The following is a 15,959-nucleotide window of genomic DNA, read 5'->3' as shown; positions in this document are numbered from 1 at the left end:
AGAGACGACTATTCAACCATAAAATGGAATTAACTACAGATACGCACAAAATGAAAGAACCTCAGATGTGTTAGGCTAACCGAAAGAAGCCAGACTCAAGAGGCTACCTACTGGACGATTCCATCAGGATGACATACTCAACAAGACAAAACTATAGGGACAGAAAACAGATCAATGGTTGCCAGGGGCTGCAGATGGAGGAACAAGGGAAACTTAGGGGAGATGAAACTGTTCTATATTTTGATTGTAGTATTGGTTACATGGCTGTATTCGTTTATCAGAACTCATAGAACTGTACACCAAAAAGGGTGAGTTTTTTTGCATGTAAAAACATTTAAAAAAATGAAAACAATAAGAAAACGAATTAGCAAACACCTCCTTACTCCCCAGTGCCTCATGGTTGAAGTCCAGATTCCTATGCCTCACCCTATCAGGGACTCCGTGATTTGGCTATGTGTCTCCCCACCCATAAACAATTAATTATTGAGCACCTAATGTGTGCCAGGCACTGTCCTAGGTCCTGACGATACGAAAGCAGTGTTCTCATGGAGCTCTTGTGCCAGTGGGGAAGCAACCAAATAAACACATAATTAGTCAGGAGTGTAAAGCTCCAGGAAGAAAAATAAAATGGGGCAGGGATAGAGAGAGAAGAGGTTGGGCTAAATGGATTGGGAGAGGAAAGCCCCCCTGAAGAAGCAGCATTTGAGTAGTGACTGGAGGGAACTGAGGGAATCGTGAGTGGGAAGGGAGTCCCTGGCAGTGAGAAGAGCAAGTGCAAAGGTCCTGAGGCTGGAGTAAGTTTGACACAGTTGGAGGAGGGCAAGAGGGTGGTTCTGTGTTGGAGCTCACCAAGCACTAATTAAAATTACCAAGCTGCTCCTCCAGTTGGTCCGCCAGCAGAGGCTGCCTCTCTGACACCCAGCTCCAATCATGGGATTTTTCTTTATTGCATTTCCAAAGAAATAATTTTTCATGGCACACATGAATTAATTTTATCTTTGTATGGATAAATACCAGCTTATATTATGACAAATAATAGGCAACAATTTCCCCCTTGTAATATAAGGTAAAGAATTTAGAATCATAATGACAATACGGCATTTCAAAAATCATCAGGGGAAAACAAATCAAAACAACAGTAAGATATCACTATCAGGATGGATATCATGAAAAGAACAAAAGCCGGTAAGTGTTGATGAGGATGTAGAGAAATGGCAACCCTGTGCAATGTGGGTTGGAATGCAAATTCCATAGCACCAGCCATGGAAACAGGTATGGAAGTGCCAAAAATTAAAAATAGATCTCCCATAGATGCCAGTATACATCCAGAAGAAACGAAATCAGGATCTCAAAAGAGGTATTAACATTCTTACGTTCACTGCAGCATTATTCACAATAGCCAAGATATGGAAACAACCTAAATGTCCATGGATGGATGAAAGAATAAAGAAAATAGGACATATAGGTACGGGGTGGGGGTGGGGGGTGGGGTGGGAGAAGGAAATTGTGCAATACGTAACAACACGGGTGACCTCTGAGTGCATTTGCTCAGTAAAATAAGCCAGTCACAGAAAGACAAATACTACTGGATTCCACTTACAGGAGGAGAAAGTAGAATGGTGGTTCACAGGGGCTGGGGGAGGGGAGAAAGTGGCTTACTAGCCAACAGGCACAAAAGCAAGATTCATCAAGCAAGACGAATAAGTTCCAGAGGTTTACTGGACATTATATCTATAGCCAACAATAATGCTTTGTACACTTAAAAACTTATGAAGAGTTTAGAGCTTACGTTGAGTACTCTTACTACAATAAAATATGATAAAAACAAAATGTAACCACCCTAGGACCCAGCACTTGCCCTCTTGGGCAATCCAAGAGAAATGAAAACTTACATTCATATAAAAACCTGTAATGGATGTTTTATTCAAAACAGCCCCAAACAGGAAACAACCCATATATCTTTCAACAGATGAATGGTTAAACAAACTGGTTCATCCAAACTGCGGAACACCGTTCAGCAATAAAAGGGATACACCTGACAATTGGGATGAATCTCTGGGGAATTCTGTTGACTGTTGGGGGGTGAAGCCAATCCTTAAATGTTATGTAATGTGAGTTTCCACTTACATAGTGTTCTTTAAATGACAAAATTATAGGAATGAGAACAGCAGGCTGCCAGTGTGGAGGGATGGAGTGGGGGTAGGGGATGGGTGTATATCAAGTGCCTCAAGAAGGGTCTTGGTGATAATGCACTGCTCTATATCTTGCCTATAATAATGCCAATATCCCAGTTGTGAAATTGCACTAGAGTTTGGTAAGATGTTACCATTGAGGGAAAATTGTTGCAGGGGGAGCAGCAGGCTGAGGGAGAGGGAGAAGCATATTCCTCGCCAAGCAGAGAGCCCAACGTGGGGTTCTATCCCCAGACCCTGGGATCATGACCTGAGCCAAAGGCAGATACTTAACCATCTGAGCCACCCAGGTGCCCCCCATTTTGACCGCTTTTTTTTAAAAAAAAAGATTTTATTTATTTGACAGAGATCACTAGTAGGCAGAGAGGCAGGCAGAGAGAGGGTGGGGGAAGCAGGCTCCCCACTGGGCAGAGAGCCTGATGTGGGGCTCAATCCCAGGACCCTGAGATCACGACCTGAGCCGAAGGCAGAGGCTTTAACCCTCTGAGCCACCCAGGCGCCCCCATTTGGACCACTTATAAGTGCACAGCTCAGTGGGATAGAATACATTCACACTGTTGGGCAGCTGTCACCATCTGTCCCCAGACCTCTTTTCATCTTGAAGAACTGAAACTCTGTCCTCATTAAACAGCTCTGCATTCTCCCCTACCCCAGTTCCTGGAACTCACCATCCCACCATCCCACTTTCCGTTTCTGTGAATTTGCCTATTCTGGAAACCTCATGTAAATGGAGTCATACGGTATTTATCCTTTTGCGTCTGGCTTCTTTCACTCAGCATGTCTTCTGGGTTCAGCCACATTGTAGCATGTCAGAATTCCTTTCCCTTTTAAGACTAATATTCCATTGTATGGATAGATCACATTTTGTTTATTCATTCCTCTATCAATGGACTTTTGGTGTCTTTCCACCTTTTGATTGCTGTGATTAACGCTGTTATGAACATGGGTGTGCATATGCAGTCAATTCCTTCTTTCTGTGTCAGGATCCCACGTCACACTTGGGATCTTAGGCTCCTGACCGTCAGTCTGTTTTGTTTTATTTGGTTTTGATTTTTTTAGTCTTTTTTTTTCCCCCATGACCTTTATAATCCTGAAGATTACCAGTCAGGTACTGTATAGAATGTCCCTCATTTTTATTTGGTATTTTCTCATGATTGGACTGAGTTTATAGGGTTTGGGGGGAAGACCTCAGAGGTGAGATGTGCTCCTCATCACATCATACCTGGGGTTACTTGATAGCTACATGATGTCACCGACAATGTTGACCTTGATCTCTTGGTTATGGCGGCATTTGCCTGTTTTCCCATCCTTGCGTAACTGCTTTCCCTTTCCATACACTCACTATTCTTTGGAAACACTGCAGATTGTGTTAAAGAAATCCTCCCTATCAGGGTCCTCGATGGTACAGAGGGCAGTGTCATGTGATAAAGCACCAGTGTGGACACTTAGAGTTGGACAGTGATTTCGATGATTTGTAACTGTGTCTGAAGACACGTAGAAAACCTTAGCTGATTTATTTTATTTTCTTTGTATGTATATGCAAAAATAATATATAATAAAAATCTCTGTGTATTTAAATGTCATGACTTTTTTTTTTTAAAAAGATTTTATTTATTTATTTATTTGACAGAGGTCAAAAGTAGGCAGAGAGGCAGGCAGAAAGAGAGAGGGGAGCAGGCTCCCTGCTGAGCAGAGAGCCCGATGCAGGACTCAATCCCAGGACCCTGAGATCATGACCTGAACCAAAGGCAGCAGCTTAACCCATTGAGCCACCCATGTGCCCCTAAATGTCATGACTCTTTAAGAGGATATAAAGTAAAAAATTTTACAGGGTCCTGGGATCGAGCCCCACATCGGGCTCTCTGCTGAGCGGGAAACCTTCTCTCTCTCTGCCTGCTTGTGATCTCTCTCTCTCTGTCAAATAAATAAAATCTTCAATAAATAAATAAATAAATAAAAATAAATAATTTCAAGTGAGCAAAAGCACAGGAATTTAGCACAAATCTCCTCTTAGAACATTAATTATCAATAGGGGCAATATTGCTCCTAAGATGGTGAAAATTGGCTCTGGGAGGAGGGGACACAAAAACCCTAGATGCTTCAATGGTTTGTGGCTCTCTCCAGATCTCAATCTTTTTTTTTTTTTTTTTAAGATTTCATTTATTTATTTGACAAAGATCACAAGTAGTCAGAGAAGCAGGCAGAGACAGAGGAGGAAGCAGGCTGCCTGCTGAGCATGACCTGAGCAGAAGGCAGAGGCTTTAACCCACTGAGCCACCCAGGCATCCCTAAAGCTCAATCTTTGACAAAAACCTCATCAGTGATACTGAACTTCTCTCCTTAAACTAAATTGAATTGAGCTCTCTTTAGGGGCTGTTCTCTTTAGGGAATGATAATGGGGCGGGGGGGAAGGTTGAGAAATGCTGTCACAGAGGTTTATAAAATAGTGACTCATCTTACAATGCATGGCCTCACACTGTGGTGACAAAAGCCAGGCTGGAACAATCAGCATAGGTTGGATTACAATTTGTGCCTCAGTTTCCCTACGTGTAAAATCAGGATGGTTTGTTTAACAGGGTGGCTTTGGGAGTAAATTAGATGATCCATGGAAATCCAAGGGAAGTATTAGCTGTTGTTAGCAGCAGCAGAAGCCCCATTTTATAGAAGAGGAAAGAGAAGGTCAGAGAAATCAAGCCACTTGCTGCAGGGCTCACAGCCTTGGAAGTGCCGGAGAGGAGCGTCAAACTTGCTAGGCTGGCTGGGGGAGAACAGATTTTCCCAGCGGAGTCTGTCCTATTCCTCCCTGAGGTGCGGATTCTGTCAAGGATCACCCCACTAGCAAACCCGGACCCACCGGCAATACCAGGAAACCCATTCTCTCTGGACGCTCTCTTCTAACTCTTGAATACCAAGGGTTGAGTTTATGGCTGGAGAATTGGGCAGTCGCTTGCTGCCCCCTGCAGGTAGAACTGAAAATGTCAGTCCAGAGCCCTCCTTTGGCCTAACGCCGGGAGGCTTTGCTTCTCTCTCTCCTTCTCATTCCCTCAAAAGTCTTTGGCACAATTTGGGCAATAGCAGTCTACATTAAAATGCAAAAATGTACGTAATCTTGGACTATGTAGTACAGTAGTATATAATACTACGGATTCAGGCCATTGCAAAAAGTGAGCTGAGATTGTGGGCAAGTCGATGAGCGTTGGTTAGGGAGGGCCTCACTCAGCCTCAGAACACCCAGCCATTGAGGAAGGTGAGTGGAGGTAACTGGGGCCTTGTAAAGAGCTTCAAGACATTTTGATAATGTTGGAGCCTACACTGCGCTCCAGTGTCGGCCTGGAGTCCCCTTGGGGGGGTGGCTCTCTCTCCCTATGCCCCTCCCCGCACTCACACGCTAGCTCACTCTCTCTAAAATAAATTTTAAAAATCTTTAGGAAAAAAAAGACAGTTTGCTAAATGAAAAACCGAGGACGTAAATAAAAGAACATTGCACAGATATACAGATGTTGGCATATACACTTTTGTGCCAAAAAATATTAAAAATGAAATTGCGAATCATTTTGAAAAGAGGTAGGAAGAGATGTTTCTACTTTTTTTTTTTTTTTTTCCTTTTAACCTTTTCCATACTGTGTGCTTTTCTTGAATGGAACGTATGCATGTGTGTATATATATTTTTAATGTCAGCAGAGGATTATGGAAGATTTGGAGTCTTCTCTGTTTCCCTTAGTATTAGCTCAACATACAAAAGCAAATCACAACATTCTGATAGGAAGAAGACCTAAAATTCCATTTTTTAAATTTATTTATTTAAGAGAGATATAGGAATCGGCAGAGGGAGAGAGAAAATCCCAAGCAGACTCCATGCTCATTGCAAAGCCTGACTCCAGGCTCAATCCCATGACCCTGTCAGGCAGATTACCTCCCTAGTGCTGATCAGAGAATTCCTGATTGACTGGTTTAAGATTTCATTTCTGAAGAGCCAAAACTGTAATGAAGTCAAGTCTGTGTTTGGCGATGTGGTGATTAGCATAAGGCATTTTGGGCCCATTGCCTTAATTTTTTTTATTTTTTAAAGATTTTTAATTAGTTTATTTATTTGAAGAGAGAGAGAGAGAGATCACAAGTAGGCAGAGGGGCAGACAGAGAGAGAGAGGAGGAAACAGTCTCCCTGCTGATCAGAGAGCCCAGTGTGGGGCTCTATACCAGGACTCTGGGATCATGACCTGAGCCAAAGGCAGAGGCTTTAACCTACTGAAACCACCCAGGTGCCCCACCTTATTTATTTTTTTAGTGTGTGTTAGTCCCAGCTAAGGAAAAGGAGAGACTACTCTTTCCAGATCAAGTTCCAGACCTTCCACATATTGAATTGAGAACCATGTACTACTTAAAGTGACAATAGTACCGTATATCACATAAACAATGAGAGAAAAGCTGGAAGGCCTGACAGCATTTTCATCCAGGGCCAGAGGAAGATGATCCACGCTGAGAAATATAATGCCTAAAAGGAAAGAAGGAAAGAAAAATAGGAATGTTTCGGTTATGACAATAGCTCTGCTTACTCAATAAGCAAATTACTTATGCTATCAGGGAATGAAACACCCCAACTCATTGGAGCCCCAAGTGTTATGGCTCTGCTGGATCAGGGTTTTCAGTACATCCTATGCAGCTATTTTCTCTATCAAACCCTCAAAACAGAGTGGCTGAGACTCAACATTTTTAAAAAGATTTTATTTATTTATTTAGCAGAGAGAGGGAGAGAGACAGTGAGAGAGGGAACACAAGCAAGGGGAGTGGGAGAGGGAGATGCAGGCTTCCTGCTGAGCAGGGAGCCCGATGCGGAACTCGATCCCAGGACCCTGGGATCATAACCTGAGTTGAAGGCAGATGCTTAACGACTGAGCCACCCAAGACTCAACATTTTATAAAGAGAAAAACCAAACTTTGCTACTATTCTACTTAAGGTAACGAAGGCATCAGAAGTGAGCCTAAGAGAAATGAAACTTAGGTCCATACAAAGACTTATAGACTGATGTTCACAGCAGCTCCATTCATTAGGGCTCCAAACTGGAAGAAACCCAAGTGCCCATGTACAGATAAGTGGATTTTTTTTAAAAATTTAGTATATGTATACCGTGAAATAACACTCAGCAATACAAATGGAGTACTTTTATAACAAACTAGAGCGGAGCACCTGAGTGGCTCAGTTGGTTAACTGGCTGCCTTGGGCAGCACTGGACCCCATCTCTCTCTCTCTCTCAATAGCATGCTCTCTCTCAAACAAACAAACAAAAAATCTTTTAAAAAAGGAAGAATTTCAAACACATTATGCTCATTGAAAGAACTCTAGCTCAAGAGATTGTATATAATTCCATGCATATAGTATAATTCCATATATACGAAACTTTTACAAAAAACAAATCTAATCTACAGTGAGAGAGAACAGGTTCAGAGTTGCCTGCAGAGAACGGTGGGGTGGGCGTGGATGGTTAACTGGGAAAGAGAACAAGGGACTTTGTGGTGATGGGATGTTCTATGTCTTGAATGCAGAGGTGTGTAAACATGACAACATTCATCAAAAAGTACAATTAAAATGCATGCATTTTACTGTTTATAAATTATACCTCAATAGGATATATTTAATTTTTTTTTCAAATATGATTTACATGTACTTCGCATAATACCATCATTCACCAAGACCGGAAAAAACTAGTTAAGTACTGATTAGGTTCACAAAATTAGGTTATCTATTAAACTCTCAGGGGTGCCTGGCAGGCTCAGTCAGCAGAACATGACTGACTATGTAGTACAGTAGTATATAATACTACGGATTCAGGCCATTGCAAAAAGTGAGCTGAGATTGTGGGCAAGTCGATGAGCGTTGGTTAGGGAGGGCCTCACTCAGCCTCAGAACACCCAGCCATTGAGGAAGGTGAGTGGAGGTAACTGGGGCCTTGTAAAGACTACCTAAAAATAAAACCTTAAAAACAAAACAACTCTCAATCAAAATACAGCAGTAAAAGAGAACGGAACATCCCTGTGCACACAAAACACTCAAGAGAACACTGCAGTTTTAGGAACTGGGGATTCTGGGGCACCTGGGTGGCTCAACTGGTTGCACATCCCACTCCCTCGATTTCAGCTCAGGTCAAGATCCTGGGGTCTTGAGATCAAGCCCCACGTTGGGCTCCCCGCTAAGTGTGAGGTCAGCTTTAGAGTCTCTCTCCCTCGGCCACTTCCCCCACTAGCCATTAGCGTGGGCTCTCCCTCTCAAATAAATAAATATTTTAAAAAAAAAAAAAAAGGATGAGGAATGAGGAGGAGGAAGAGAAGAAGAAGAAGAAAGGAGGAGGAGGAAATGAGGAGCCCCTCAGAGGAGCTTCTTGGATCGAGGGGGCCCAAAGCCGGGCAAACCGAACGAGTGCATCCAACCGCAAGCGTGGCAGGACACTGCCTGCGCAGGATGAGGTCCACTCACACCCTCCAGGCCCCACCTACAACCAGAAAGTGTGGTCCAGTTCCGGATGCCAAGAGCGCAGGCGCGCCTCCCAGCTCAACCAATCAAGAGGAAGTGAGGCGGGCGTTCGGACGTAAAGGGCGTACGCAAACAGGAAGTGTGGCAGTTTACCTACAGAACGGCGAGCGGCATCATGGCGGCCTACGAGCAAGTTCAAAAGGGGCCCCTGAAACTAAAAGGCGTTGCAGAGCTTGGCGTCACCAAGCGGTGAGGCCCCGAGAGCCCCTCAGAAGTTTGTCTTCTGTCCCCTTAAGCCTCTTCTAGAGTCCCCAAGCTCTTTCTCCCTGATGCGCCCTCACCTCTCCCGCTTCTCCCCTCCCAGAAAGAAGAAAAAGAAGGACAAAGACAAGGCGAAACTCCTGGAAGCGATGGGAACGAGCAAAAAGAATGAGGAGGAGAAGAGGCGCGGTCTGGACAAACGAACCCCGGCCCAGGCGGCCTTCGAGAAGATGCAAGAGAAGCGGGTAAGGCCGGTGGGGAAGCTGGAGATGCTCCGCGCGGCAGGTCTGGGTCTCTGGAGGTGGATGGAGAGGCAGGGCCAGACGTCTCGAAATTGGGGTCAGCCCGGGGTCTCTCGGAGGAGTGTGAGCGGTCAGAGAGACCTGGATTCCGAGAAGATGGTATCCACGGTTGGGGGCAGTTCCGAGGACAGGAAGAGCCTCTGGTCAGAGTGGACGGCAGAGAAGAAAGCTAGAGCTGGCATTGAAAGGCCAGAGCTGGGGGCTGGCTTTGGATTCCAGCGCAGTTGCTCATTTGCCCAGTGACAGGGCTAATGACTCCTCTTCTTTCTGCTTCAGTTTGTCTGTAAGGATCAGGATAGTGCTTTCTCCTAAAAGGGATGGGAACTTTAGATAAAGTCATCCAGATAAAGCATTTGGCACTCAGTCTGGCAAAGTCAGTCAGTGCTCCGTTGATGGTAGCTGTTGATATTAACTGGTGATGCTCCTGGCTATAAGTTTCCACAAAGTCTGTTTCCATGAGGACTTTGTTTGGCTGATTCAAATAGGTTGTGATTGTAACCTACGTCTGCTCCCATGAAGACGTTTGGCAGTGGTTGAGGTCATTTATGTTTGTTAAAACTTCAGGGTGTGCTGATGGCGGGGGGAAGTAGTGCTACCGGCATCTAGTGGGATGAGGCCCGGGATCCTGCTCAACATCCTACAGTAATCAAGACAGCATCCCCCACAGCAAAAATGATCTGGCCCCAGATGTCAAGTGTCCAGGCTGAGAAACCCTAACCCTGATCTGGGTGATTTTGTCCAGTAACATCATAAAGAATTAACTCATCACTCTCAGGCTTAGTTGAGTCATTTTTTTTTAAATGGGGGTGGTAAGACTCACTGGCTTTGACGAGACCGACCTGGGTTCCATTCAGTCTCTACTGTTTCTTGGTGGTAGTATAACTCTGGGCAGGTTGGTTAACCTCCCACACCTCATTTCTTCACCTGTAAAACGGGGGTGAAGTCCTTACCTAACAGGTTTGTGGTGAGAATTTAACAAGTGAATGCACTTAAGTTCCGTCCCTGAGGTTACAGTCCCAGGCTGGGCTGGGATGTTACTCCAGGAGCGAAAGCACGGTTGGGGAGAGTCACCATCAGGTGACTAGTAACGGAATAGAACAGTAATAGTGGAAGCAATGGAAAGTATCAGGTTTGGGATTGATTTTGGAGCAAGAACAGCAGAATTAGGTGATGGACTGGGTGTGGACTGGGACATGAGGAATGAACAAGATTTTTGGTGGGATATACTGGGTAAATGAAGGTGCTATTTACTACAGTAGGAAGGATAGCAGGTAGAGCAGGCTTCTAAAGTGGGGAATCAAGACCTTGGTTTTAGAGAACACTTGAATGTTGAATGGCTGTTAGACATTCAAATGAAGGACTCTTGTGAACAGTTTGAGATCTGAATCTCCAGTTTGGAGGAGAGGTCTAGGCCTCTCTGGACCTTTACAAACGTTCTGGATTGCCATTGGACTGGGTGAGATCCTCTGAGGAGGCACAGGGACAGAGATGAGGTCTAGAATCTGAAATTGCAAAGGATCACAGGAAAGAGGAAAACCAGGAGAGTGTGTCCTTAGCTGAGTGGAGAAAGTATGGGTGCCTGGGTGGATCAGTGGGTTAAAACCTCTACCTTAAGCTCGGGTCATGATCCCAGGGTCCTGGGATCGGGCCCTGAGTTGGGCTGTCTGCTCAGCCGGGAGCCTTCTTCCCCCTCTCTCTCTGCCTGCCTCTCTGCCTACTTGTGATCTGTGTCTGTCAAATAGATAAATAAAATTTAAAAAAAAAAAAAAAAGGGGAGGAGGAAGTGATCAACAGTATCAAGCTGCCGAGGGTCTTGTGGGGCGAGTACAGAGAGCCCTTAGTTGGAATGAGAAGGAAGAATGGCTGATTAGAGGGGATTGTGGGGTGGGTGGGGAAAGGCAGAGGTGGAGACAAGACCCAGAAATAACTCTTGGGAGATCTGTCAAGAGGAACAGAAATGAATCTGTAGCTAGACGGTGGTGGAAGGTCAAGGGGAGTTTTTTTGTTGCTGGCACTGAAAACTGGAAGTTCTGCAGTTGGTTTTGTTTTGACCCAGGAGAGAGATGGGGGAAAGTGTGGGCAAAGGTAGCTGGGATTGGGAAATGCGGATTCCTTTGTAGAAGGGTGTTTGATTGAGCGTAGTGAGCTTGAAGGCTGGACAGTTCTTGGAAGAAGGGCCCATGGGGCAGGGCCCCAGCCTGAAGGGATAGGGCTTGGCATCTCCAGTCTCATCACCCACTTCACAGGCTGGTCCTCATTTTCTGTATCTGTGAAGTGGGATACCCTGTGAACTTGGTACATAAAGTAGGGAGAGGGAAGGCAGAGCCCTACTGAGTGCCTGGCATTGGTGACAACTGGTCAGGTCAGTGTGGCCTCTTATAAGGATGCACAGGCCTCACAGGGGCTCACAGCAGCAGGAAGAGAGGCAGGGATGGGAAAGCAGGTCAGCCAGGTGAGAGCCAACTGGATGCAGAGGAAGATGAGGTAGCAAATGAGATGGGGGGCGAAGGAGCAGCCAGGTGGTGGCTGACATGGTCTTCTGTGGGTTGGCTCGGCTTACCTGAAGAGTTCTCCAGCTTGCCTCGCTTGGAATCTGTGCAGTTAGATGGCAGCTGAGGTCGGAGCCCCAACTGGGCTGAAATGTCCAAGATAGTGTCACCATCACGCCTGATGCCTTGTTGCTCCTCCCATGGCCTCTCTCCCCACATGTCATCTTATACTCCAGGTCCTTTCTCTCCAGTAAGGTCATCAGAATTCCTGCATGGTGGCTGGCTTCCAAGAACACACAAAGGCTGCCGGGTCTTACATCTTTGGCCCAGCACTGGCACTGCATTTTGTTAAGTAAATTGAGTCACAGGGCCATCCCAGAGTCATTGTGGCAGAGAACTGCACTAGGGCACCAGTACCAGGCAGCATGGGTCACAGGGGGGGCACCAAAGTTGGCCATAGTCACTCAGTCAGTAAACATAGAGCCAAGTGCAGCCCCGGGTTTGTTGGGCTCTGTGTCCCGTGCTCTTCGCTCTTACGAGGTCCCATCCAGTTTTGGGAATGGTGTGGGGCAGGTCATGGTGGTACAAGATACACATTCCACAGTCACACTCATCGGGGCGATCTGGATCTTGGAGCCCTCGTGGCACTGTGTCACCAGCACCTACTTCCTTGAGCTCCTACCAGGTGTTGGGCCTTTCACCTTCCTCATTTTTCATCCTTCTTCAGACCCCATCTGAAACTTTCTGTTTCTGCAAAATGGGAATGCAGTCAGTTGCCCGGGGCTGCAGGAAGCACACATACAGTTCCCAGCAGAGCCTGCTAAGGTCAGTGCTAGTACATTCCTTGCCACTCTGACTGAAGGGCAGTCGACCAGGGTTCCTGGTGGGACATATTGGGGGCTGGGCATCCCTGTTGGACCAGCCTGAGTAGAGTTAAGGGAGGGACAGGATGTACCTCCTGAGACCTCCAGCTGTGCTAGGTGTGAGAGCCAAGCTGGTAGGGGCTTCTGTCTTCCACCCCATGCTGGCCTGGGCTGTGTCAAGTGTGTGAACTCACCTCCATTTCTCTCCTCTCTTCAGCAAATGGAAAGGATCCTAAAGAAAGCATCCAAAACCCACAAGCAGAGAGTGGAGGTAAGTTTACATGTCCAGTGGGGAAGACCAGGCTATGTAGTCTGGCAGAGGGAGCCACTGGAGTGTTGGGGTGGGGGTACCCAGCAGAAACGACACCTCCCAGGGTCATTTAAGGATGAGCCCAGGGTTCAGGGCCAGGTGGCTTTGAGAGGAGGGCGCTCACAGAGGAGAGGCAGGATGTGGACAAGTGGGAGTGGGCAGTGCCACACGGCAGTAGTGCCCTGTCTGAGGCTATACTGATGTGGGTTTTCTTCTCGGCTTTCCCAGGATTTCAACAGACACCTGGACACCCTCACAGAGCACTATGACATTCCCAAAGTCAGCTGGACGAAGTAGCCTCCCCACCCAGGGTATGGAGTGGCATCAAGGGGAAGTGGAAGGCAAAATTGGGGTTATGTTTGGTGCCTTTGGTCTTTTCTAGAAACATACTTTTACACACACTCTTGTGTCTTCTGCTGAGACAAGTGCTTTCCAAAGCAGTATGCCCTCTTTCTGGAACATGATTAAAGTAATAAGACTGTCCTTTTACTCTATTTTGGTTTGTCAGTAGCACAAACGATAAACCTTTTTAGTTTGGACTGGAAATTTTTGCAAGTTTACCCAGAGATTAAGGTTATTTCTGTGTGTCACAGAAAAGTGTCTTTACCTCCCAAGTTGCATCTAACTCTGACAGTCAGCCAGCTCAGCTCTCTTTCCCCGGATGAAACAGACTCTAGAAGATGAGGAGCCTTTGCCCCCACGGGGCCCTGCGTGAGCTGTCCTCCCAAGCTTCCTCTAGCTTGGGGCTTAGGCTGTTCCTTCCAGAGCCTAAGGAAGCCGCTTGAACCTTCATGGCCTTCAGAATGCCTCCCCAGCCACGTCGTTTGTGAGACAATGTAGTTTGGGAAGCGGAATGACTGTCTAAGGCAAGAATGGGATGCATGCCTTGTCCCTATCTGAGCCTGTGGCTGGCATGCAGCCTCTTCCCCTGGTGTCTCTGTTCCAGACATGTCTAGAGGGTGTTGCCAGGGCAGACATCACTAATCAAGCATGGCATCCCTTTGTAATAGAACCCTGACACAACCTGCCATACTACCCTTGACCCTGGGCTCTAAGCATCCCCTGGGTTTGTTCAGAGTTGGCACATGACATGTAGCCCGCTTGGCCTTTCTGGCCTAAGGACACCTCAGGAGTGACAGGACCTGTGCTGGGCAGAGCCCCAGCACAGACAGTGCAGTCAAAGGAGAGGACCCAGATCCTGGTGCTGGAGAGCCATGATCTCTGAGGACCTACTGGTACCCTACTTGCTGAGGATCAAACTGCATATACTATTGGGAGGAAGACTCTGTTGACCTAGGTAGTGACAGAACAGCAAAGTCAAAAGAGAAAAACCAAGTGTTGTGTTTGAGGCTGTCACCTATGAATGGAATAAAGCAAAAAAAATAGTTATTAAACAGAAGTCTGAGTGTCTTAATTAAAAGTGGTTTGATTATCACTAGAAACACTGCTTTTTGGGTTATTGCACCTGTAGAATGTGGATGCTACAAAGTGACCATTCATCCTCAACTTGGAAGAAATTAGGTGACATATTTTTCCACCTGTGGCTTGGCAGCCCACCTGAGAGTCCACTCATTAGTAGTGGCTCTTTGGGGCAGGTTCCCCCTCTGCCTAGCAGAAAGGCACTTGGAGGGCTTTTTCATCCACAAGCCAGCAGCTGGGGTTTATGAGCATGTTGGGATGCTGTGAAAAGCCATCGTCAGTACGCTGGAAGACAGATCCTCCACTTCTCTGCCTACCTAATCAAAGCTGAAGGACTTAAAACAGCAGGATTTCTCTTCTGTGGGTTGACTGCTGGGCTGGACGGTTCTACGCCATGTGGTATAGTTCTGTGTCACTGTGTTAATTTGCCTGGGGATTAGAAAGTCTAAGGTGGCATCTATGCCTTCTTCAGAATCTGTGTATTCTCTCGTTGGCCAACACAAGTCACATTTGGCAGACCCAGTGAGGGAGAGAACTCCATGGCCACGCATACCAGGAGACGTTCTTGATTCAGGCCATCACTGTTCTACCACAACATTTCTTGAGTTCTTGTGGATGTTAGACTCCTGGGAGCATTGGGAGCATTAAGAACCACTGATGCTTCCTGGGGTGGGGTTGTCACTGAGATTTTTCAGAGCTCCTCAGATGACCCTAATAGGCAGCAAAGTTTGAGAAGCCCTGGTCTGCCACATCTGGTCTTTTCTGAGATGGTGCAGAGGTCAAATCTGGCTAATACATTAAGTGTAACTGCCAAGGACGGTGACCTGAATTCCACCCACACACGGAAAAGAGAGGGTACAAATAATTTATGTAAACAGTGTTTATTGTCATGGTGCTCTTGGCACTTGGGAGTCTTGTTTCTTCAAGACTTTTGTCCACTCTGTTCCTCCTAGCCCTATCCCCACCCCCCAATACTGATTTTAAACATCTAAACATTGCCTAGAGCAAGCCTGAAATACTCTATAATGAGAGGGGTCACCTCTCCTGGGTGGTTTTTCTTTTTGTCTTGTACTTTTTGGCATTTCCATAGATTTTTTTTTTCCCAGAGAAGTGTATAATTTTGTAATTTTCAAAAGACATGTTTTCCTAAAACATTGAAATATTTTGGGCAAACTATGAGGCTAGGTATAATAGGGTATTGTACAAGACAGTTGAAGTCTGTCAAAAACAGTCTCCCAGATGTTTTGTGAAAGAATGCTTCCAGCCCAGGATTTACTTAGTAGTTTTCTAAATACTCTGGTTTTCTTCTCTGGATTTTCTTGCACTTCATCTTTATCCTAAGCAGAGGATGTATTGCAAAAGCCATCTTTCAAAACCCCAAAGGAGATAGGAGGAAGATTGCAGGGTTGTGGTCTCCAGAGCACTGTGATGGTTCACTAGGACAAAATGCAGGCATTTCTCCACATCCCGAGTGTTATTAAAAGCAATGGGATACCCAGTCGATAGACCAGGGGTCACAATTTGCATCACCCATTACAGTCACTAACTACAGAAACAAGAGAAGCGCTTTTCACCAAGGTTCGGTGGGGCGTGGTTTCCAGATCATTCCAGGCAATAAACAGGCACTGAAGAATGTTGACACTGACAGGTAACAAGC

General features: G+C 45.9%; 1 protein-coding gene across 2 annotated transcripts; it reads left to right on the top strand.

Annotated features, from left to right (window-relative positions):
• Positions 1-8,767: 8,767 nt before the first annotated feature.
• On the top strand, positions 8,768-14,277 carry FAM32A (family with sequence similarity 32 member A). 2 transcript variants are annotated; one of them, XM_045082309.1, is made up of 5 exons: positions 8,768-8,907; positions 9,023-9,164; positions 12,438-12,535; positions 12,791-12,844; positions 13,112-14,277. In XM_045082309.1, the coding sequence occupies exons 1-4, from the start codon at positions 8,834-8,836 to the stop codon at positions 12,807-12,809; spliced, it is 333 nt and encodes a 110-aa protein (XP_044938244.1). In that variant the 5' UTR covers positions 8,768-8,833; the 3' UTR covers positions 12,810-12,844; positions 13,112-14,277. The 2 variants fall into 2 exon arrangements, with proteins under 2 accessions (XP_044938244.1, XP_004761144.1); XM_004761087.2 differs by lacking the exon at positions 12,438-12,535 and having other exon boundaries at positions 13,112-13,366.
• The last annotated feature ends 1,682 nt before the right edge of the window (positions 14,278-15,959 follow it).

Source organism: Mustela putorius, unplaced genomic scaffold (genome assembly GCF_011764305.1).
Source record: "Mustela putorius furo isolate JIRA1106 unplaced genomic scaffold, ASM1176430v1.1 tig00000095_pilon_pilon_pilon, whole genome shotgun sequence".
In the NCBI taxonomy this organism is placed as follows: domain Eukaryota; kingdom Metazoa; phylum Chordata; class Mammalia; order Carnivora; family Mustelidae; genus Mustela; species Mustela putorius.
This window is presented reverse-complemented; position numbering and strand designations above follow the sequence as displayed.